Raw genomic sequence first — 16,325 nt, 5'->3', positions numbered from 1 at the left:
GCCCTGTGGGCACTTGTTCTAAGCTCTGGAACCGTCAGAGCTGAAACGGGGACAGGGGCTTGGGCCTTGGTGTGCGGACTGTGAAACACAGTGAGGGGCTTGCCAAGCTGGAGTCCAGGTGGGCACCCAGAGGGGTGCCCCCTTCTCCACGTCAGGGCCAGGGTGCTGTCCACTCTTGCTCCCTCCCCTGACCCGGGCACCCCTGCATCCCTGGTACCCCGAGTGGGGCTGACCTCGTGGGGACCGCGGGCCTCCCCTGCTGTGCAGGCATCTGAGGACACATCCCACTTGGAGGAGCAGACGCATGAGGCTCAAAGAAAGACTCAGCACGTGATTTTTAAATAACTTTATAATTTCCTGATGGATTTAGTTTGTGAATAAAAAAGAAAAAAAAATGAACAAAGTGTTTACAATAATTATCAAGGCAAATTCGACTCTAACTCAGTTTCTCCGTAACGTCACGATCGCGTCGGCTGCACGGCGGGGCAGGCGCACAGCTGAAGGCAGTGGTGCGTGCGCCCACAGACCCCACCCCTCGGCCGCTACTGTTGCCAGAAGGAACTCAAGCTACGGGGGGGCAGTGCCCGGCGCCCTGGGGCCTCATCAAAGGGCAGCTCTCCCTCTGGAGCAGGGGGAGCCGTCCCAGGAGGCCCGAGTCCACCCGCTGCACACCTGCTGGGCTCGAAGGCCCCGGGCCGCCCCCGGGGGTCCACCGTGCCGAGGTGGAGGACAATACTGCTGTGGGAGGGTGGGGGGCTGCCCCAGCCCGGGGGGGGCTCGCTGGCTTCGGCAGGGGCCACCTCCCTTCCTGGCCAGGCCACTGCTAGGGCCCAGACGGACGGCCTGGGCCTGGGAGACCTGGGGTCTAAAAAGCTTTCAGGGAAAGGATCCAGGGACCGAAGCCAGAGGAACTGGGCTCTGAGGAGGACTCACCCACCCAGATCGTAGGCTCCAGGCTGGCCGGGGCTCGGCCCGTCTTGGACGGGCCACGGGATGATATAGCACCAAGTGGGCAGGAAGAGGTCCAGCGCCAGGCCCAGGTGAGCACACAGCATCCGGCACACGGGGCTGCGGCCAGTGTGGGCTCACAGACCTGGAAACCTCCCGCAGAGGTCCTGAAGATGCACGGGCAAACCGGGGCCCAGGAGCCTGTTCCCCTAACTCAGCGGCTGCCTCCTTCCCTGGGTGGTCGCCTGCCTGGACCACGGCCGCCGTGTTTCCCCAGCGGCCGGCTCAGCTGCCATCTCAGCCAACTCGGGGGGACGGAAGGAGCCTGGCTGCCCAGAGCTTGAATTCCTTTATTAACATGATATTGGTGGGAGTTTTAAAAACACAGCTCTTTAATTTTTCAGTTCTACAACTACTTTGTAATATCTTAATAATCTCAACAATGGACACAATGTAACCGCCCCAATTCTCTGAACCACACAGACAACACCGACAAGCAGAGAAACAAAAGGGGAGGTGGGTGTGGGACAAAAACCCACTCCCCCAAATCAATCCCTAAAACCATCTCTCCCCCAAGAGTCAGGAGGAGAAATACCTACAATAGGGTCACAGCACTCGCCAAACACATTGGAAGAAACCAGGAGACACTTGGTTACAGTTTTGACACTAAAAAGTTTGGAAAGTTTTGCTTAAAAAGAGTAAGACAGCCATTTTGTTCAGAAGGATTCCCCTGGATGTTTTCTTCTTGCCCAAATGTTCCCTTAGTTCACGTGGGGGAAACACCAGAGTCCTCTGAAGACACTTGACGGTGCGTCCCTGCCAAGAAGCTGGGGCCGGCAGTGCGGGTGGGCCCAGGTCTGCTCGGTCCAGCTGCCCCGCGGCCCCCCCCCCCCCGGTCCCCTGCACCCTCCCCTCTCCTCCCGCAGTCCTGGGCTCCCAGTGGTGGGAGATGAAGCTGCGGGGGCGGGACGCAGTGTCCGTGGGGACTCGGGAAAAACCACTCGAGGGCCACATCTGCATGGCCACGCCCTCCTCCCCTGCTCTTGCCTCAAAGGCCCCGAGGCCACCCGTGGGCCTGTGCTTACACAGTGGGCTCCACAGGAGGGCGCGCGGGTGGGAACAGCAGGACTCCAGCAGCAAATCCCAACGCCGATCCGGACCATCAGCCATCGGCCAAAACTTGGAGACGACTTCCTCTTCTCCCCTCCCTCTGAGGAGCGGGTGAGCCAGTGGCTCCTGCGCAAAACCCAACAGACCTTTATGGACACAAAGGGCCGAGCCCCGTTGCCGCCATCCACACTGGAGGTGCCTCGGGTCCCGTCTGCTTCACTAGTATTTCTAAAGCCCAAGTGTCAGGAAGAGAGGAGCCTTCAGATGGTAAGGTACACGGTCAAGGTTAGAGCCGAGATGGATTTGGGGATTCCCATTTACATTTCTTCACATGTTAAAGCCCACTTAAAATCTTTTCCATTTCAAACGGTATCCAAGTCCTTGCAAATCTCAATCCAGATGCTGCATCAAGAGCTCAGTGAATGCCTGGGATGGAGGTACATGGGAAGAGGAGACGGTCGCATTGTCCTTCTTCTGTCCTGAGCCCCAGGGCGGATGCCACCCACCCCCCTCTTGCTTCCCCCTTCATGATGACTTTGATCTGGGTACAGAGCTTCAGGCGCTAAGGGGAACGAGACTTGCCAATGGGATGGAGTTTGGTGAACATCACAGGTAACCCGCAGTGAGTTTTCAAGGTTACAGATCTTCGGTAGCAGCTGCATGAACTTGTGAAACCACGAATATCAGAAGAGGTCACGGAACGACAGATCTTGTGTGGTGGGAATTGCGCATTTAGCAAATGTTGGCTCAATGAATGACCTAAACTTAGTAAGACACTCTAAATGCTAGAAACTATGTTAACTTTGCCTGTGGTATAAAGGCAGGTCCTTGTTCACTCTTAAACTCTAGCCAGAGCCGACTTTCATCCAGGACCAAACAGCCCCTAGAACCATTTGAGATGCTAGGATGACCACACAAGACGCACCGAGGAGAGTTCCGCTATGGTTCAGAGACAGACAGATGGCGTCTGTCCAGAAACTGTTCTTCTCAGAAGCACTTGCCCAGAGGAATCCCATAAGGCTCTGGAGGGGAAGCACAGGAAGGAGAGCAGGCAGGAGGACAGGTGGCAGGGATGGTATCTGACGGGTAATGTGGAGTCAGCAGGACCCGGGAGAGCAGCTGGAGAAAGGCCGGCCAGGCCCGCCGCTGCTCTGCACGGGGCCTCTGCTCCCGCTCCCTGTCTGCTGAGGTCCCGGGGAGGGTGTCGTCCTACCGCAGGTCTTGCACTGTGGTGGACAGCGTGCGATTCTGAGACTCCAGCCCTAAAGTACTGGGGGCTTCCTACATGATCTAGGGGCCGTGCCATAAATAAACGGGATTGAGGTAATTGACCACAAACGACCACCACTTACTGTCTAACCTCCGCTGCACCCCGTCTCCGGCCAGCCTGGCTGTCAGGAAGCATCTCAGTAAGAAATGTATGAGCAGAGCCCATTTAAACCTTCGATCAGGAGCACTGCACAGCTTCTCACAGGGAGGGCTTGTTTTACGGCAGGGAGTCCGGGCAGCTGGAGATGTGACCATATAGGTTAACGGCACAGTCACAGGCTGCTGGCGGGAAGATACAGGACTGACGGCGGTGAGGCCCTAACAGGCAGCATCAGAGAACTTGGGGGGAGAAAGGAGAGAACGCAAGACAGACCCATCCAGCCCAGCAACTCTTATCAGGATGCGAGTGTCTGGTGGGTGTCTGGCCAGAGAGGTGGTCAAAGGGCTACAGAGCTGGGTGAAGTGGTCTACTTCTCGGTGCCTGATACTTAAGACTGCCATTGTCTACACTCGGGGAAGATGTCAATGCCTTCCACAGGATTTGCAACTTTGGGGTCAATTTTCTGATTTGCAACATGGACCTGGCCGAGTTCGACAAGGTGCACCTGGACGTGTAGAGAAAACACCATCCACCGTTGCGCAGCCCATTAAAGAGTCCACTCTCTCAGGGGACAAAACCTCGAATCCCGAGTCACCAGATGGGATCCTGCAGGCGAGTAAGTGACTCAGTCCTCTGCCCCCCACGACCCATAAATTCCATTGTAACGAGAAATGCTGATTTGTGGAAGATTTTTCTGGAAAAGATACCTTCTATTAAGATGGGGGAGGGGAAGGGTATGCCTTGTACTGTTCTGACTTGACCAGGTGGGTCTCACAGAATCCTCGACTGCCCTCCCTCCCTGCAGAGAGGCTTTCTTCCAGGATGGGTGCCCGACAGCGACTTGCACACAGTAGGCACTTCATAACGATTATCCGAATGAAAGAAAGGGGGAAGGAACGCGTGTGGGATGAGAAACACTCATCCGAAGCAGAAGCTCTGGACCAGGAGGAAAGCTGAAGGGGGGAGGCTGGGCCGCCGAGCGGGGAGCACGGGCGCTGGGGCGAGGCAGAAGCACGCTTTGGGGCCTAGACTGCTGACGAGGGAGGGGTTTGGGAGAAGCCGGCCTGACCCTGAGGACCGGTCGCCTTCCACAGAAGCAGAGCTGCAGGGGTGACCACACTGCCCTCTTCTCTGTCAGTGACAGATGTGATCTGACACACCAAGCCAAAGGTCCTCAACGAGAGGGACTCGCGCCAGAGGCTAGGAGAAGCGCCGGGACCAGTGAGGCCTGGAGGCCAGGATCTCCGAGCCCCGGCACAGCCCACCCGCAGTCCCACACAGGCGGCCCTCGTGGAGAGCAACAAGGACGGTGGGAAAGAGAAGAGTCGGTCGGCTCTCTGTCCCTGCTCTCTCTCCCCACCGTCTCTTTTTTTAACACTCTTTTTGAGATTGTTTTTTGTCTTTTTTACCCTTTTACGAGAAAGCACCTGTTGTGACATTAGAACACGCGGCACCCTGGTCTGCAGGGAAGGCATCTCTCAGTGAGCTGAGCTCTGCAGGGTCCAGACTTAGTCCTCACGCCACGGACAGAAGGGAGGAGGGCTCTCCCCCGTGTCCCTCTGTCAGGGCACAGCCGCCCGCGTCCACGGTGTCACTGCTGATGGCTGGATGGCAGCTCTCCACGGAGGCTCGGCCACTCACCCACCCTGGACAGCAGGACAATTAGCGCAGAGACAACAGCGGAAGATAGGAAGACAGACGCAGAAACGGTGCTGGAGCCACACTCGCGGGACTAACCAAGACAGGGCAGAGTCTGGAGTGTGTGTTTGCTGCCAAGAGCCGTCTGAGCGCCCCCTCCTCGTACTTCTTCCTTCTCGGCTCCTGGGCTCATCAAGCGGGCTACTGGGCTGGCCGCTCCCCACGGAGACGGTCATGATGACTCTTCCAGGGCGCTGACCACCTGCTCCAGGATGTCGGGGCAGTGGTCTGCTATCTGCTGCAGGACGGCGTTGGCAAACTCCTGGAGCTCTGAGTTGTCCCGCTCACCCTTCTCTAACTCGTTCTGAAGCTGCAAGGAGAGACGGATTCAGATAAAATAAAACAACCCTATTGGCACTGAGTTAAGAATTATTGTTCACCAATAAAGAGATGACATTTGCAACAACGGGGATGAAACTGGAGGGCATTGTGCTCAGTGAAATAAGCCAGACAGACAAAGATACATACTGCGTGGTGTCACTTATATGTGGAACATGGGGAAAAAAATGTCAAATCAAATTCAGAGAAACAGAGAGTAGAACAGCAGTTGCCAGGGGCTGGGGGTGTGAGAAGTGGCAGCGGGTGGTGAAAGGGCACACACTTTCAGTTATGAGGTGAATGAGGTCTGAGGCCTAAGGTACAACACAATGGCTAGACTGCATAACACTGTGCTGCAGACTTGAAATCCGCTGAGAGAGCAGGACTTAAGTGTTCTCATACAGAAACAAAGGAAATCGTGAGATGACGTATGTGTCAATAACGTGACCGAAAGGATGGAGAATCCCTTCACGATGTCTGTGTACATCACACCATCAGGGTGTATACCTTTAATATATTACCATCTTGTCAATTTTAGCTCAATAAAGCTAAAAAAGAAAAGAGAAGTGACAAAAAAGAGGCAGTTTCTATGTGAAGTCTTCCTGTGTCAAAATTAACCATCAGGAAAGTGTAAAAGTAAATATCAAATGTCTCTCCCTGAAAACGAATGTTAGTGACTGGTCCCAGGCCCCGAGAGGGGGACTTGCAGAGCCGGGCTCGCACCCCAGGGCTCGCACTCCGGGAGTATCCTCCCACTGGGCGACACCATCACTCACAGGCCCAGGAGAGGGAGGGGCACACGCGTGACCAGGCAGGATCTTCATGTTGCACCCTGGTCCCTGCCTGAGGGAGGCTTCCCCCACAGGCCACGTGCCACTCCCTTGCTGACTGAGCCAAAGAGAGACACGCCAGTCCTCCGTTTGTTTACAAGTATATTCCCTATTGTCTTAAACACTCTCTCTGATATTCCTTGAGGCACCGAACCAGCATGTACTAAGGGCCTACTATGTGCTAGGTGCTGAAAGATGAACGGATCTGCAGGTACACAGATGATTATGACCCAGCAGGGAAAGGGCCGTGACTGAGGCCTGAACACGCTTCGGGGGAGACAGGAGGATGCCCGCTTCACCCTGGAGGGGTCCGAGATGTTCCCGAACAGGAGTGTGTCCAGGAGGTCAGAGACAGAAGAGGCGGTCAAGCAACAGCAAGTGCAGACGCGCAGAGCCACCTTGGGGCTTGGTGCAGACCTAGGGAGAGTGACCCTTCCCTGCGGCTGAAGCGTCAGGTAGGGGGCTGGGTGCAGAACGACAGAGGTGAAGCTGAAGGGCCAGACGGGGGCCAGACAGCATACACAGAGCTATGGGGTTCAGATTTCATCTGGTTAAAACAACGAGGACGACAACAACAGCAGCAAGCCCGAGACCTTTAAAACAGCACAGGGACACGATCAGCTTCATTTTCTCAGAAGACACTAGGAAGATAAAGCACGTCAGCCTGAGTGGAAGGAGGGACATGTCGAGGGAGGTTACTGTCACGAGCCCGGGGAGAGTGAAGCAGGACTAAACGTAAGGTGGGCCCAGGAACGCGAGGGGACCAGGTGGGTGGGAGATTCTCCAAAGGCAGGACTGGCAGGAGGCAGGGTTACGTGAGAGAGAACAGAGAGTCAGACAACTAAGACTGAAAATACAGGAGGCAGAGCAGGTTTTAGGAGAGGAAGTAAATTAAAAATTGAGTTTAGGGGCTTCCCTGGTGGCGCTGGTTCGAGCCCTGGTCCGGGAAGATCCCACATGCCGCGGAGCAACTAAGCCCGCGAGCCACAACCACTGAAGCCCGTGAGCCACAATTACTGAAGCCCACGCACCTAGAGCCCGTGCTCCGCAACAACAGAAGGCAGCGCAATGAGAAGCCCGCGCACCGCAACAAAGAGTAGCCCCCGCTCACCGCAACTAGAGAAAGCCCACACGCAGCAACGAAGACCCAACACAGCCAAAACTAAAATATATATTAAAAAAATTTTAGTTTAAAGTGTAGTTAAAAACGTAGGCTCTGGAGTTAGGCTGCCTGGGACTCAATGCCAGCTCTGCCAATTATTAGTCTGTATGACCTGGACCCCTCGGAGCCTCAGTTTCCTCATCTGTAAAAAGAGGCAATAATATTTATAGGGTTGTTTTAATGACTTAATGAGATATTCATATAAAGTACAGTACAATGCCAGACACACAGAAAATGCTTGGGAAATGTTAGATGTTGTTGTCATTACTGTTACTCTTGTTTTTATTAAACAGATAAGATTACCCAGAAAAGAGCATGTAGATTAAAATGCAAAAAGAACCCAAGTTTCAATTACACTGTTGACAGAATCTAGATGCTCTGAGCCAAGAATGACTATGCTGCTTTTTCAAACATCAATATAGCAAAGAGCCGGGAACAGATTTGGCAATCTCCTTTCTGCTAAATGTTGCTAAAAGACCAGGACGTGCAAGGGCCAGATTCAGACCACAAGAAGTCTTGGTGTACCTCAAGCTCTGGCTGCATCATATGAATAAGAGTCTCTGAAACGGGGAAACCAGAGAGGCAAGGGGCCTTGTGAACACGGCTGCACAGGCCGGAAACCAGAAATACTGCTCGGTGAAAATGCTGCAGCTCTCAGGTCTCTTCAACCAGCTGACGTAAGTGAGGAGGTTATGAGGTTGTACTGCTTCAGTTTCTTACCTTAATCCTTCCCAGGAATTCTCTGGACAACTTTGGTTTATATTCTGAGCCAGGAATCTTCACAAGTCATGTAGTTATTGCCCGTGAAATATTTTTTATTCTAATTTGGGTTCTGTTAAGTTGATAATCATGAAGTTACTAATGAATATATTTTAGTTTAACAACATTTTTTCAAGGGTTTTATTTTTCTGATTTAAAAAGTATTACACATGCATTGTAGAAAATTTAGAAAAAAAAGGCAACCCCCAAAATTACCTATAATATTAGCATAAGGAGATAACCACTTCTATATATAGTTATCTATTCCTTAAGACTTTGTTTTATTATACATACTTGTAATTTTAGAAACAAAATGGCAATGATATTATATAGATTATTTATAAGCTGATTTTGTTTTCACCTAAAAATATACTCTAAATACATTTCCAAACCAAATCCCAAAGGCTCTTTTTGAACCTTGGTAACTGATTCTAAAATTTATCCTGAAGTGTAAATATATAAAAAGAGCCAAGAAAACATTTTAAAGGAAGAAAAATGATGTAGGACTTGCCCTACCAGATTATAAAACAGTATAAAAGAACACTAATTAGAAGAGCATTGTATTGATAAAATTAGATCAGTGGGATTTAGAATATGATCAAGATGCATTTGAAATCAATGAATTGCATTAGGAAAACTGGGCCCAGTTGTGGCTAGATTCCTACTCATGTCATACGTAAACATAAATTTAAAACTGGCTAAAGATCTAAATTTAAAAATTATACTGGGGCTTCGCTGGTGGCGCAGTGGTTAAGAATCCACCTGCCAATGCAGGGGACACGGGTTTGAGCCCTGGTCCAGGAAGATCCCACATGCCGCGGAGCAGCTAAACCTGTGAGCCACAACTACTGAGCCCGCGTGCCATAACTACTGAGCCCGCATGCCACAACTACTGAGCCCACACGCCTAGAGCCCGTGCTCTGCAACGAGAAGCCACCGCAACGAGAAGCCCGCACACCACAACGAGAAGCCCGTGCACCACAACGAAGAGTAGCCCCCGCTCACCACAGCCAGAGAAAAGCCTGCGCGCAGCAACGAAGACCCAGCGCAGCCAAAAATAAATAAATAAATAAAATTAATTTATATAAAAAATAGAAATGTAAAAACATTCACTCAAAAAGTACTGACTGATTCGCCCATGAAAAGGAAGGCAGTTCTGACACACGCTACAACATGAACCGTGAACACGTTATCTGGACTGAAAGAAGCCAGTCACAGAAGACCACACTGTACGATTCCATTTTTATGAAATGTCCAGACAAGGCAAATCCAGAGTTAGAAAGTGGATCAGTGGTTGCCCAGGGCTAGGGTGGGATGGGGTGATCAGAGGGAATGATGAAAATGTTAGAAAGCTGATTGTGGTAATGGTCGCACAATTCTGAGAACATACTAAACCTATTACATTGTACGTTGTAAACGGGTGGATTGTATGATGTGTGAATTATATCTCAATAAAACTGTAAAAGCATACTGAGTCCTGCATGCAAAGCGCTGTAAAGGCCACAGAGAGGAATGAATGAGTGCTATGGCCTTCAGCTTGGGTAGAAAGGGGGGTTGGCAGTAGATGTTAGAGGACAGAAAAGAGGGTCAGTCCAAACAGACAAACAGTAAGAGCTGACCAGGCGCGGAGGAGGAGGAGATGCGCTTGGCTGGTCCTCGAGGTTTGTGTCTCTGCAGAAGCAACGCCAGGTCTCCCCAGGCCGGCCAGGCGCAGGCACTGCCCTGAGGACCCCCCAGGCCACTCCACGCTCTCAGTGAAGCGAGCACCTCTTTACCAGAACAGCAGAGACAAACTGGCGTAAGTTAAGAGAAAGATGGCAGGTACGGCTAAGACGCAGGGTTAGAGGAAATAAACAGGCGACCTGGAGGAGCGGAGACTGAGAGTGGGAATGTGATTATGACCCACAAACATCAGGGGTGAAGCAGAAGTGGGAAGGGTGACAGCACTGGAGGAGGACGCAGAGCCAGAAGTGATGGAAGAAGACCAGGGGAAAAAAGCAGAGGTCGACAATAAGGCTACGCTTTTTCCAACATCTAATGAATAGTCTGCCTGGGAAAAGGTGTTTAAACACAGAGAGGGTCAGAAGAATCAAAAGTTTAGAGAAGGCAGTGTTCCTTCATTGGTGGGAGCTGCTCTCCATCCCGCAGGCCTTCTTCTGTCTCCAGGGGTTACGGCTGGTTTGCACTGTATCTGGAAGCAGCATTAAATGTGGGCACGGCTGAGCAGGGAGAGACTTCACTGGCACTTGATCCATTATATGCTAAAATTTCCTGTCTTGAAAAGAACTCTCAAAGATCAACCTTTCTTGTGAAACTGGAATTACTTTTTAAACGAGGATTTTTGTTTTGACTTTGAAATGCAAAGCTTTAGTCATCTTGAAGTCCAAGGAGCACAGAATGTGTCGGGAACATGTGGTTAAAACTTCGGACCACTTAGGAAAGAAAGGCAATGTGAAGAAACCAAACGAGCAGCTTTAGACAGCTGTATTATACAGCACAGGTGGGAAAACAAATCTTGAGATGGATTAGTACCTCGTGATTTTAAAATATTTCATTAGCATGCGCAGCGCGTGTAAAAAAGGAAGTTTCTGCATGGTTTCAGATGTGGCAGGTCCCATGGATGAACTGGGAAAGGTATATTCCAGCTTCTGAAACTTATCAGATCTCACTCAAGATATTCCTGTCCCCACCCCTGCTCCCACCCCTCAGGTCTGCCTATCCATCCCTCACCACCTCCCCAAAGAAAGGGCCCCTTAGACTTCACACCAGGAAAGAATTTCCCAAAACGTACACACATGTGATATTTGGGATTTAATGAAAATGCTTATTACATCTTAGCCACAGTGAAGTATATCCTTCTCTGTCCCTCTTCCCTTCCTTGTTAAAGCTACAAATCCAAATTTGGTGGATATAAATATGACTGAATAATCCAACAAGATCTTCCATATCCTACTGCCTTCTTGTTTACTTTCTTAAAAACATTGTAATTATACGTAGCATGTAGGGTTACACAATCTCCCTGCTAGATATAGAGATGCAATTTTCCCTGTATGTATTGAAAGCTTTGCATCTAAAGACAAACAACAACAACCCTAAAAACATCTCCAAGTAAATTAATTTCCACTAAACTGCAAAACAAACTTGTTCCCACGAATCCCGCAAGCTCCTTCTGTAACGTTAAGCATTAAATCCCGTACCTCAGCCTCTTCGTTTCCTCCATATATAGAATATCTAACACAAAACCTTCCTCAAGTGTCTTGGGCCTCTTTCTACTTAACCGTAAGTGAACTAAGATGCCCTGGAGGAAGGGACTCTTGTAGTAGGAGGTGTACAGGTATGTGCCTCCAATAGAGAAAACAGAATACAGGCTCTGCTAAAAGAAACAGGGGCTTGGAAATGTGGGTCAGGATGACCGGGAGGGCAGCGTCCTGCACGTGGGCCTGCTGCTGTCAGTGGCAAAGGGCACAGCCCAGGACGGCTCAGGACAGCTCACGGTGCCAGTAGCCACGAGCCTGAGGACTCGTTACTATGGTAACGCAGGCCTGACACAGCCTACCTCAAAAGGACCCCACGACACTGCTGTTCCTCCTCCTTCTCCAGGCTACCTTGACCACCTCCCACGTCTCTGTGCCGTCAACTAACTCTGTTTCCAACCTCTTCCCCTCCCCGGTCTTCGACCACAGCCTCAGAGGGCACTCTCAACCCAAACTTTCTGAGTCTGCATCTCACAGGCTAGACCAATTTTCCTTTCCTTCACCATCAAACATCTAAAAGAACAGTCTACATTTGCTATCTCTGTTTCTCATTTCCCTCCTTAACATCTAAGAATTTAGTTTTTGCCATTTCACCAAAATTGCTCTCTCCAAAGTTTGCTAAACTAAGACTTCCACGCTGAAAACCACACGACATTATTTGGAGAAGTAACACAGCTCTTAAGTGTAGGGATACGACATGATGACAGGTTGGAACACTCAATATTGTAAAAGTGTTAGTTCTGCCCAAACTACCTATAGATTCAGCGTAATTCAAATCACAGCCGCGGCAGGTGTGTGTGTGTGTGTTTGTGTGTAACTGACACGCTGACTCAGAGTGTGAGAGGAAATGCAGAGCCCAGAATAGCCCGAGCAATCTTGGAGAACGATCATGGAGAAATCTTGCTACCACACAGAGCTCTCGTTATTAACACAGCTTGCGACTGGCACAAGAACAGACACAGAGACCAAAGGGACAGAACAGAGAATCCAGAGGACGAGCCCAATCCTGGGAGTAACCCGAATGCCCATCAACAACTGGATGATAAACTGTGGATATTCACGCAACGGAGCGTCAGCGGTGAGAGTGGATGAACCACGCCCACGCACAACGTGGTGCTGAACAGCAGATGCCAGACAGCAGAGTTCACGCCGGGTGATTCTGGGCAGATAAAGCTTAGCAACAGGCAAAGCCAGCCTGTGGTGCTGAAGGCAGGCTGCTCCGGGAGGGGGCAGTTGTGACTGGAAAGCGGCTCTGCCTCTCGTGCCCGGGGCTCGTCCCACGAGCGTGTAAATTCACAGACCTGTGCACATATGACTCATGTGGTAGTCTGCGTGGGTGTCATACCTCAAAACCTAAGACTCCAAACCAAACCGAACCTCAAGGATCCCCTAACAGCACAACCTGTCGCTCGGCGGCCTTCGTCCAACACAAGCCCCCCTGGACACCTGGCCCTGGGGACACCTGCTCTGGACTCTCCCTCCGGGCTGCCTGGCTCTCCTCTACCTGTCCGTTAGCCCATCTGTGTGTTTCTTCCCTGTCCTGCGGCTGCTCCTCCCCGTTCTGCTTCCTGCGCGACACGCAGGGGTTCCGAGGCCTAAGGAGACCGTCCTCTGCTGCCCTCGGGTCACCCTGTCCATCCTCGCTCCATGAAGTTCAATAGTCACAGCAACTAACCTACTGGACACGGATCCCAGCCGGGTCTGCTCTACGTGCTTTAGTGAAGCAGCACATTTAATCTACTTTCTTTGCCAACTTAATTATTTCTTTTCAGGTGGGTTTTGTAAAACTTTTTTATTTAGCAGAGAACTGCACACATATACAGAACAGTATAATAACCCTCATATGACCTACATTTAACCATTTTCAAGGTATGTATGAGTATAACTGTAGCTCCCTTCTTTCTCTCAAGCTTCAGACTAACATTCAAATGCCTGATAAACACTTTTTTGTGAATGTTTCACTTATACATCAAATCATAGTGTTTATACTGTTTAATAAACTGTTCTTTTCACTTAATAATGACTAAAAATAGTTTTTCATGTGATTAAGTATGTTTCTAAAACCCAATTTTTAAATGGGCTGCATTGTAATCCTTTTAATGGATGTATTATAATTTAACTAATTCCATTATTAGAAATGTAGTTTGTTTTCAGTTTTTCACTACTATAAATATTAATGTGTTGAAATTTTCTGTACATAAATCCTTGCATGTCTATGACTGTTTTCTTAGAATTCCTGGGTCAAAGGGTATACACCTTTTTAAAGTTTTTGGCCTGTTACCAAACTGTTCAAAACAGTTGTACTAATTTTCAGTCAACAAATAAGGGTGACCATTTCTCAGCCACCTGGTCCACTGGGGTCACACACACACCCCAACCTTGCCAATATGACAGAGTTGCTTTCGTTTGCAGTTCTTTGTAGTTCTTTTCATTTGTGGTGAAGCCAAAAATAGAGGCGAAACATTTAAAAATATATTTATTGGCCATTTCGTCTTCTGTGAAATTCCTGTTCGCTCCCTTTCCAGGCCATGTTTCTTTCGGTTTAGTTTCTTCCTTGCTGATCTCCTGGTCACAACCCTAACACAGGCTCTCGTATCTTAGCATCTGTTGCTTATTGCAATAGCTTCACAATCATTTCAACCTTGGTTTGTAGGAGTAATCTTTCTAAAACAGGTTGGATTAGGTTCACTCCTCTTCCAAGATCTTAAGCGATTTCCTACCTACAACAGAGTCCAATCTCCTTGGCATGGCATCCACCCTCCGGCCCCATCCTACTTTTCCAGTTTCATCTCCCGGTATGTCCGTGCCACCCTCTGTCTTTGCTTTCACTCTGATGTGGTTCCCTCACCCTGGGGTGTGGACAGTCTTACCTCCTACACCTCCTTCTTCCCCATCTAACTTATTCTTCCTGGTGGAGATCACTCGCCCCCTTTGTCTGTGGAGACATCCCTTTTCAGAGGTGAACACTGCTGAAGTATTCATTTTGTCTCCTGTTTCAAGAGTTCGCTACATGTTCAACTCCCCAACTCTTCAGCAAGCTCCTCAATGAATTCTTTTTTACATACCAAGTCTGCCTAGCAAAACAACCTGCACATAGCAGACAATCGAAAAACAACTGGAGAATGAACTAAAGGAAAAGATGCTAATCCTGGGGGAAAACACCCATAACTTTTCCAAGAGCTTTTTAAGATAAATCTGAAGCATCTCCAAATCAAGACTGTCTGATGGTGCAGGCCTTGTAGCAGGACACATCAACTATCCACGGTAACACCCACGTTGCTGAACTTCTCAAAGGACAGAATATGGCGCAAGCACAGGATACCAAGGTGGCCTCTGGCAGGAACTTTCTGGCTTTGTCTGCTGAATGTTATGATAATGTATCTGTTCTTAGTAGCTATTCCAGCCCTCAGAGTAGTAATATGATTTCTAGGGGGACTCCAGCCAAGAATCACAAATGCAACAGCAACCCAATCTGGATGCTCAAAGCAACACACATGGGGAGGGTGTGTGGCAGAAAGGGGGGGGGGGAAGGGGCGTGTCAGCCTCCACCGCTGCCCAGGGAAGAAGGCATTTCAGAGAGGATACCTCACAACCTCACACTCCACAAAAACACGTCATGAAAGGCTGACTGTGAGAGAGACCACCGCAGCTCCCTTCCTGCTTTCCACGTCAGGACAGCTGTCAGACAGCAGAGCTGACAGTGGAAGGATGATCAGGACACAGCCGGGCGGGACGGAGGGGCAGAGGCACAGCGGAGGACGGGCTGGCAGACCCGAAACTGCCCAGAACATCCACCGCCAGCACAGGCCAGGGTTTCAGGGCAGGGGCGGCCTCTCTCCACAGCCGAGTCAAGGCCAAGGGAGAGCGAACAGAAACCTGTGAAAAAGGGAAGGCTTAAAAGAGAGAAAAAGCCTTATTTCAAGGCACATAGTTCTCTATTCACAGACACAGGATGAGGTGAGAGAGGAGGATGGAGGGATGGGTTTAAAGGAGGGATGGTTACAAGAAACCTGACTGAACAGATTCAGTTGTGCTTGGCAGTGACTCAGATTAATTCGTTTCTGCAGCTGGTTTGGTGGTGGGTGGGAAATTACACAAGAGATGCTCAGTTTGGTTTAATCAGACAAGAATCTGAACTTGAAGTTTTTGACAGCTAGGTCGCAGGATGCAGAGGCCATGAGGTCTGAGCTGTAAATGGACATGATGACTGGAACCTTCCAGAGGTGACGGTCAAGCCGAAGTCGTCCTCTAATGATGACTGGAGCCTTCCAGAGGTGACGGTCAAGCCGAAGTCGTCCTCTATCCTGGCCAGATCTGGGCTACAGTCCCCAGCCCCAATTAGCAGGCTGCTTAACTACATTTACCCAGGAGATATGAAGACATGAAATAACCCGAGTTTGGATTTTCGAACAACTAGAATAAATTGCAATGTATTTTGTCATAATTATCTGCTGAATGAAACATAAAACTTACATGGTCAGAGGGACCTGACAGCATGGTGGATATTTCATGCCCAGGCAGTAAATATTTCATTTACTTTTCTACAGGAATTGGATCACTTTTTTGCTCTGTAGAATCCCTCTAGCATTTAGTAACAGGGAAAATGAAAGTTGCCCTTGAAGAATCTGTCCTATGATTACTCCCCACAGATTACGATAAACTCCAAGGCCCTCCCTTCTTGTATTTCAAGTCCGAGCTTGCAGCTTGAATCTCCCAGTTTCCTTCCCAAGGTCTCCCCCAACCCCAGCTGCTTACTGTTGAGAGCCTGAAGCAGCTGCCGCCCTGCCCCGGACTCTGCAAGATGACCGGATGCGGTGGTGACCGTGAAGTTGCCGCTGGGCATTCCCCTCCCCCTTCCCTGCCTTGCAATGAACCCC

General features: G+C 49.9%; 1 protein-coding gene across 11 annotated transcripts in view; it reads right to left on the bottom strand.

The window, feature by feature from the left end:
• Window positions 1-331: 331 nt before the first annotated feature.
• ERC1 (ELKS/RAB6-interacting/CAST family member 1) overlaps window positions 332-16,325 on the bottom strand; it is a 415,918-nt gene continuing 399,924 nt past the window's right edge. For all 11 annotated transcript variants that reach the window (XM_082422084.1, XM_082422087.1, XM_082422080.1 and 8 more), the window contains one exon: window positions 332-5,435. In XM_082422084.1, coding sequence (XP_082278210.1) covers window positions 5,298-5,435 — 138 coding nt within the window. In that variant the 3' untranslated portion in view covers window positions 332-5,297. The remainder of the gene's footprint in view (window positions 5,436-16,325) is intronic.

This window comes from Balaenoptera physalus, assembly GCF_965194825.1.
Source record: "Balaenoptera physalus genome assembly, chromosome: 13".
NCBI classification, from domain to species: Eukaryota; Metazoa; Chordata; class Mammalia; order Artiodactyla; family Balaenopteridae; genus Balaenoptera; species Balaenoptera physalus.
Note: the sequence above shows the minus strand (reverse complement) of the source record. Positions and strands in the feature narration are given on the sequence as shown.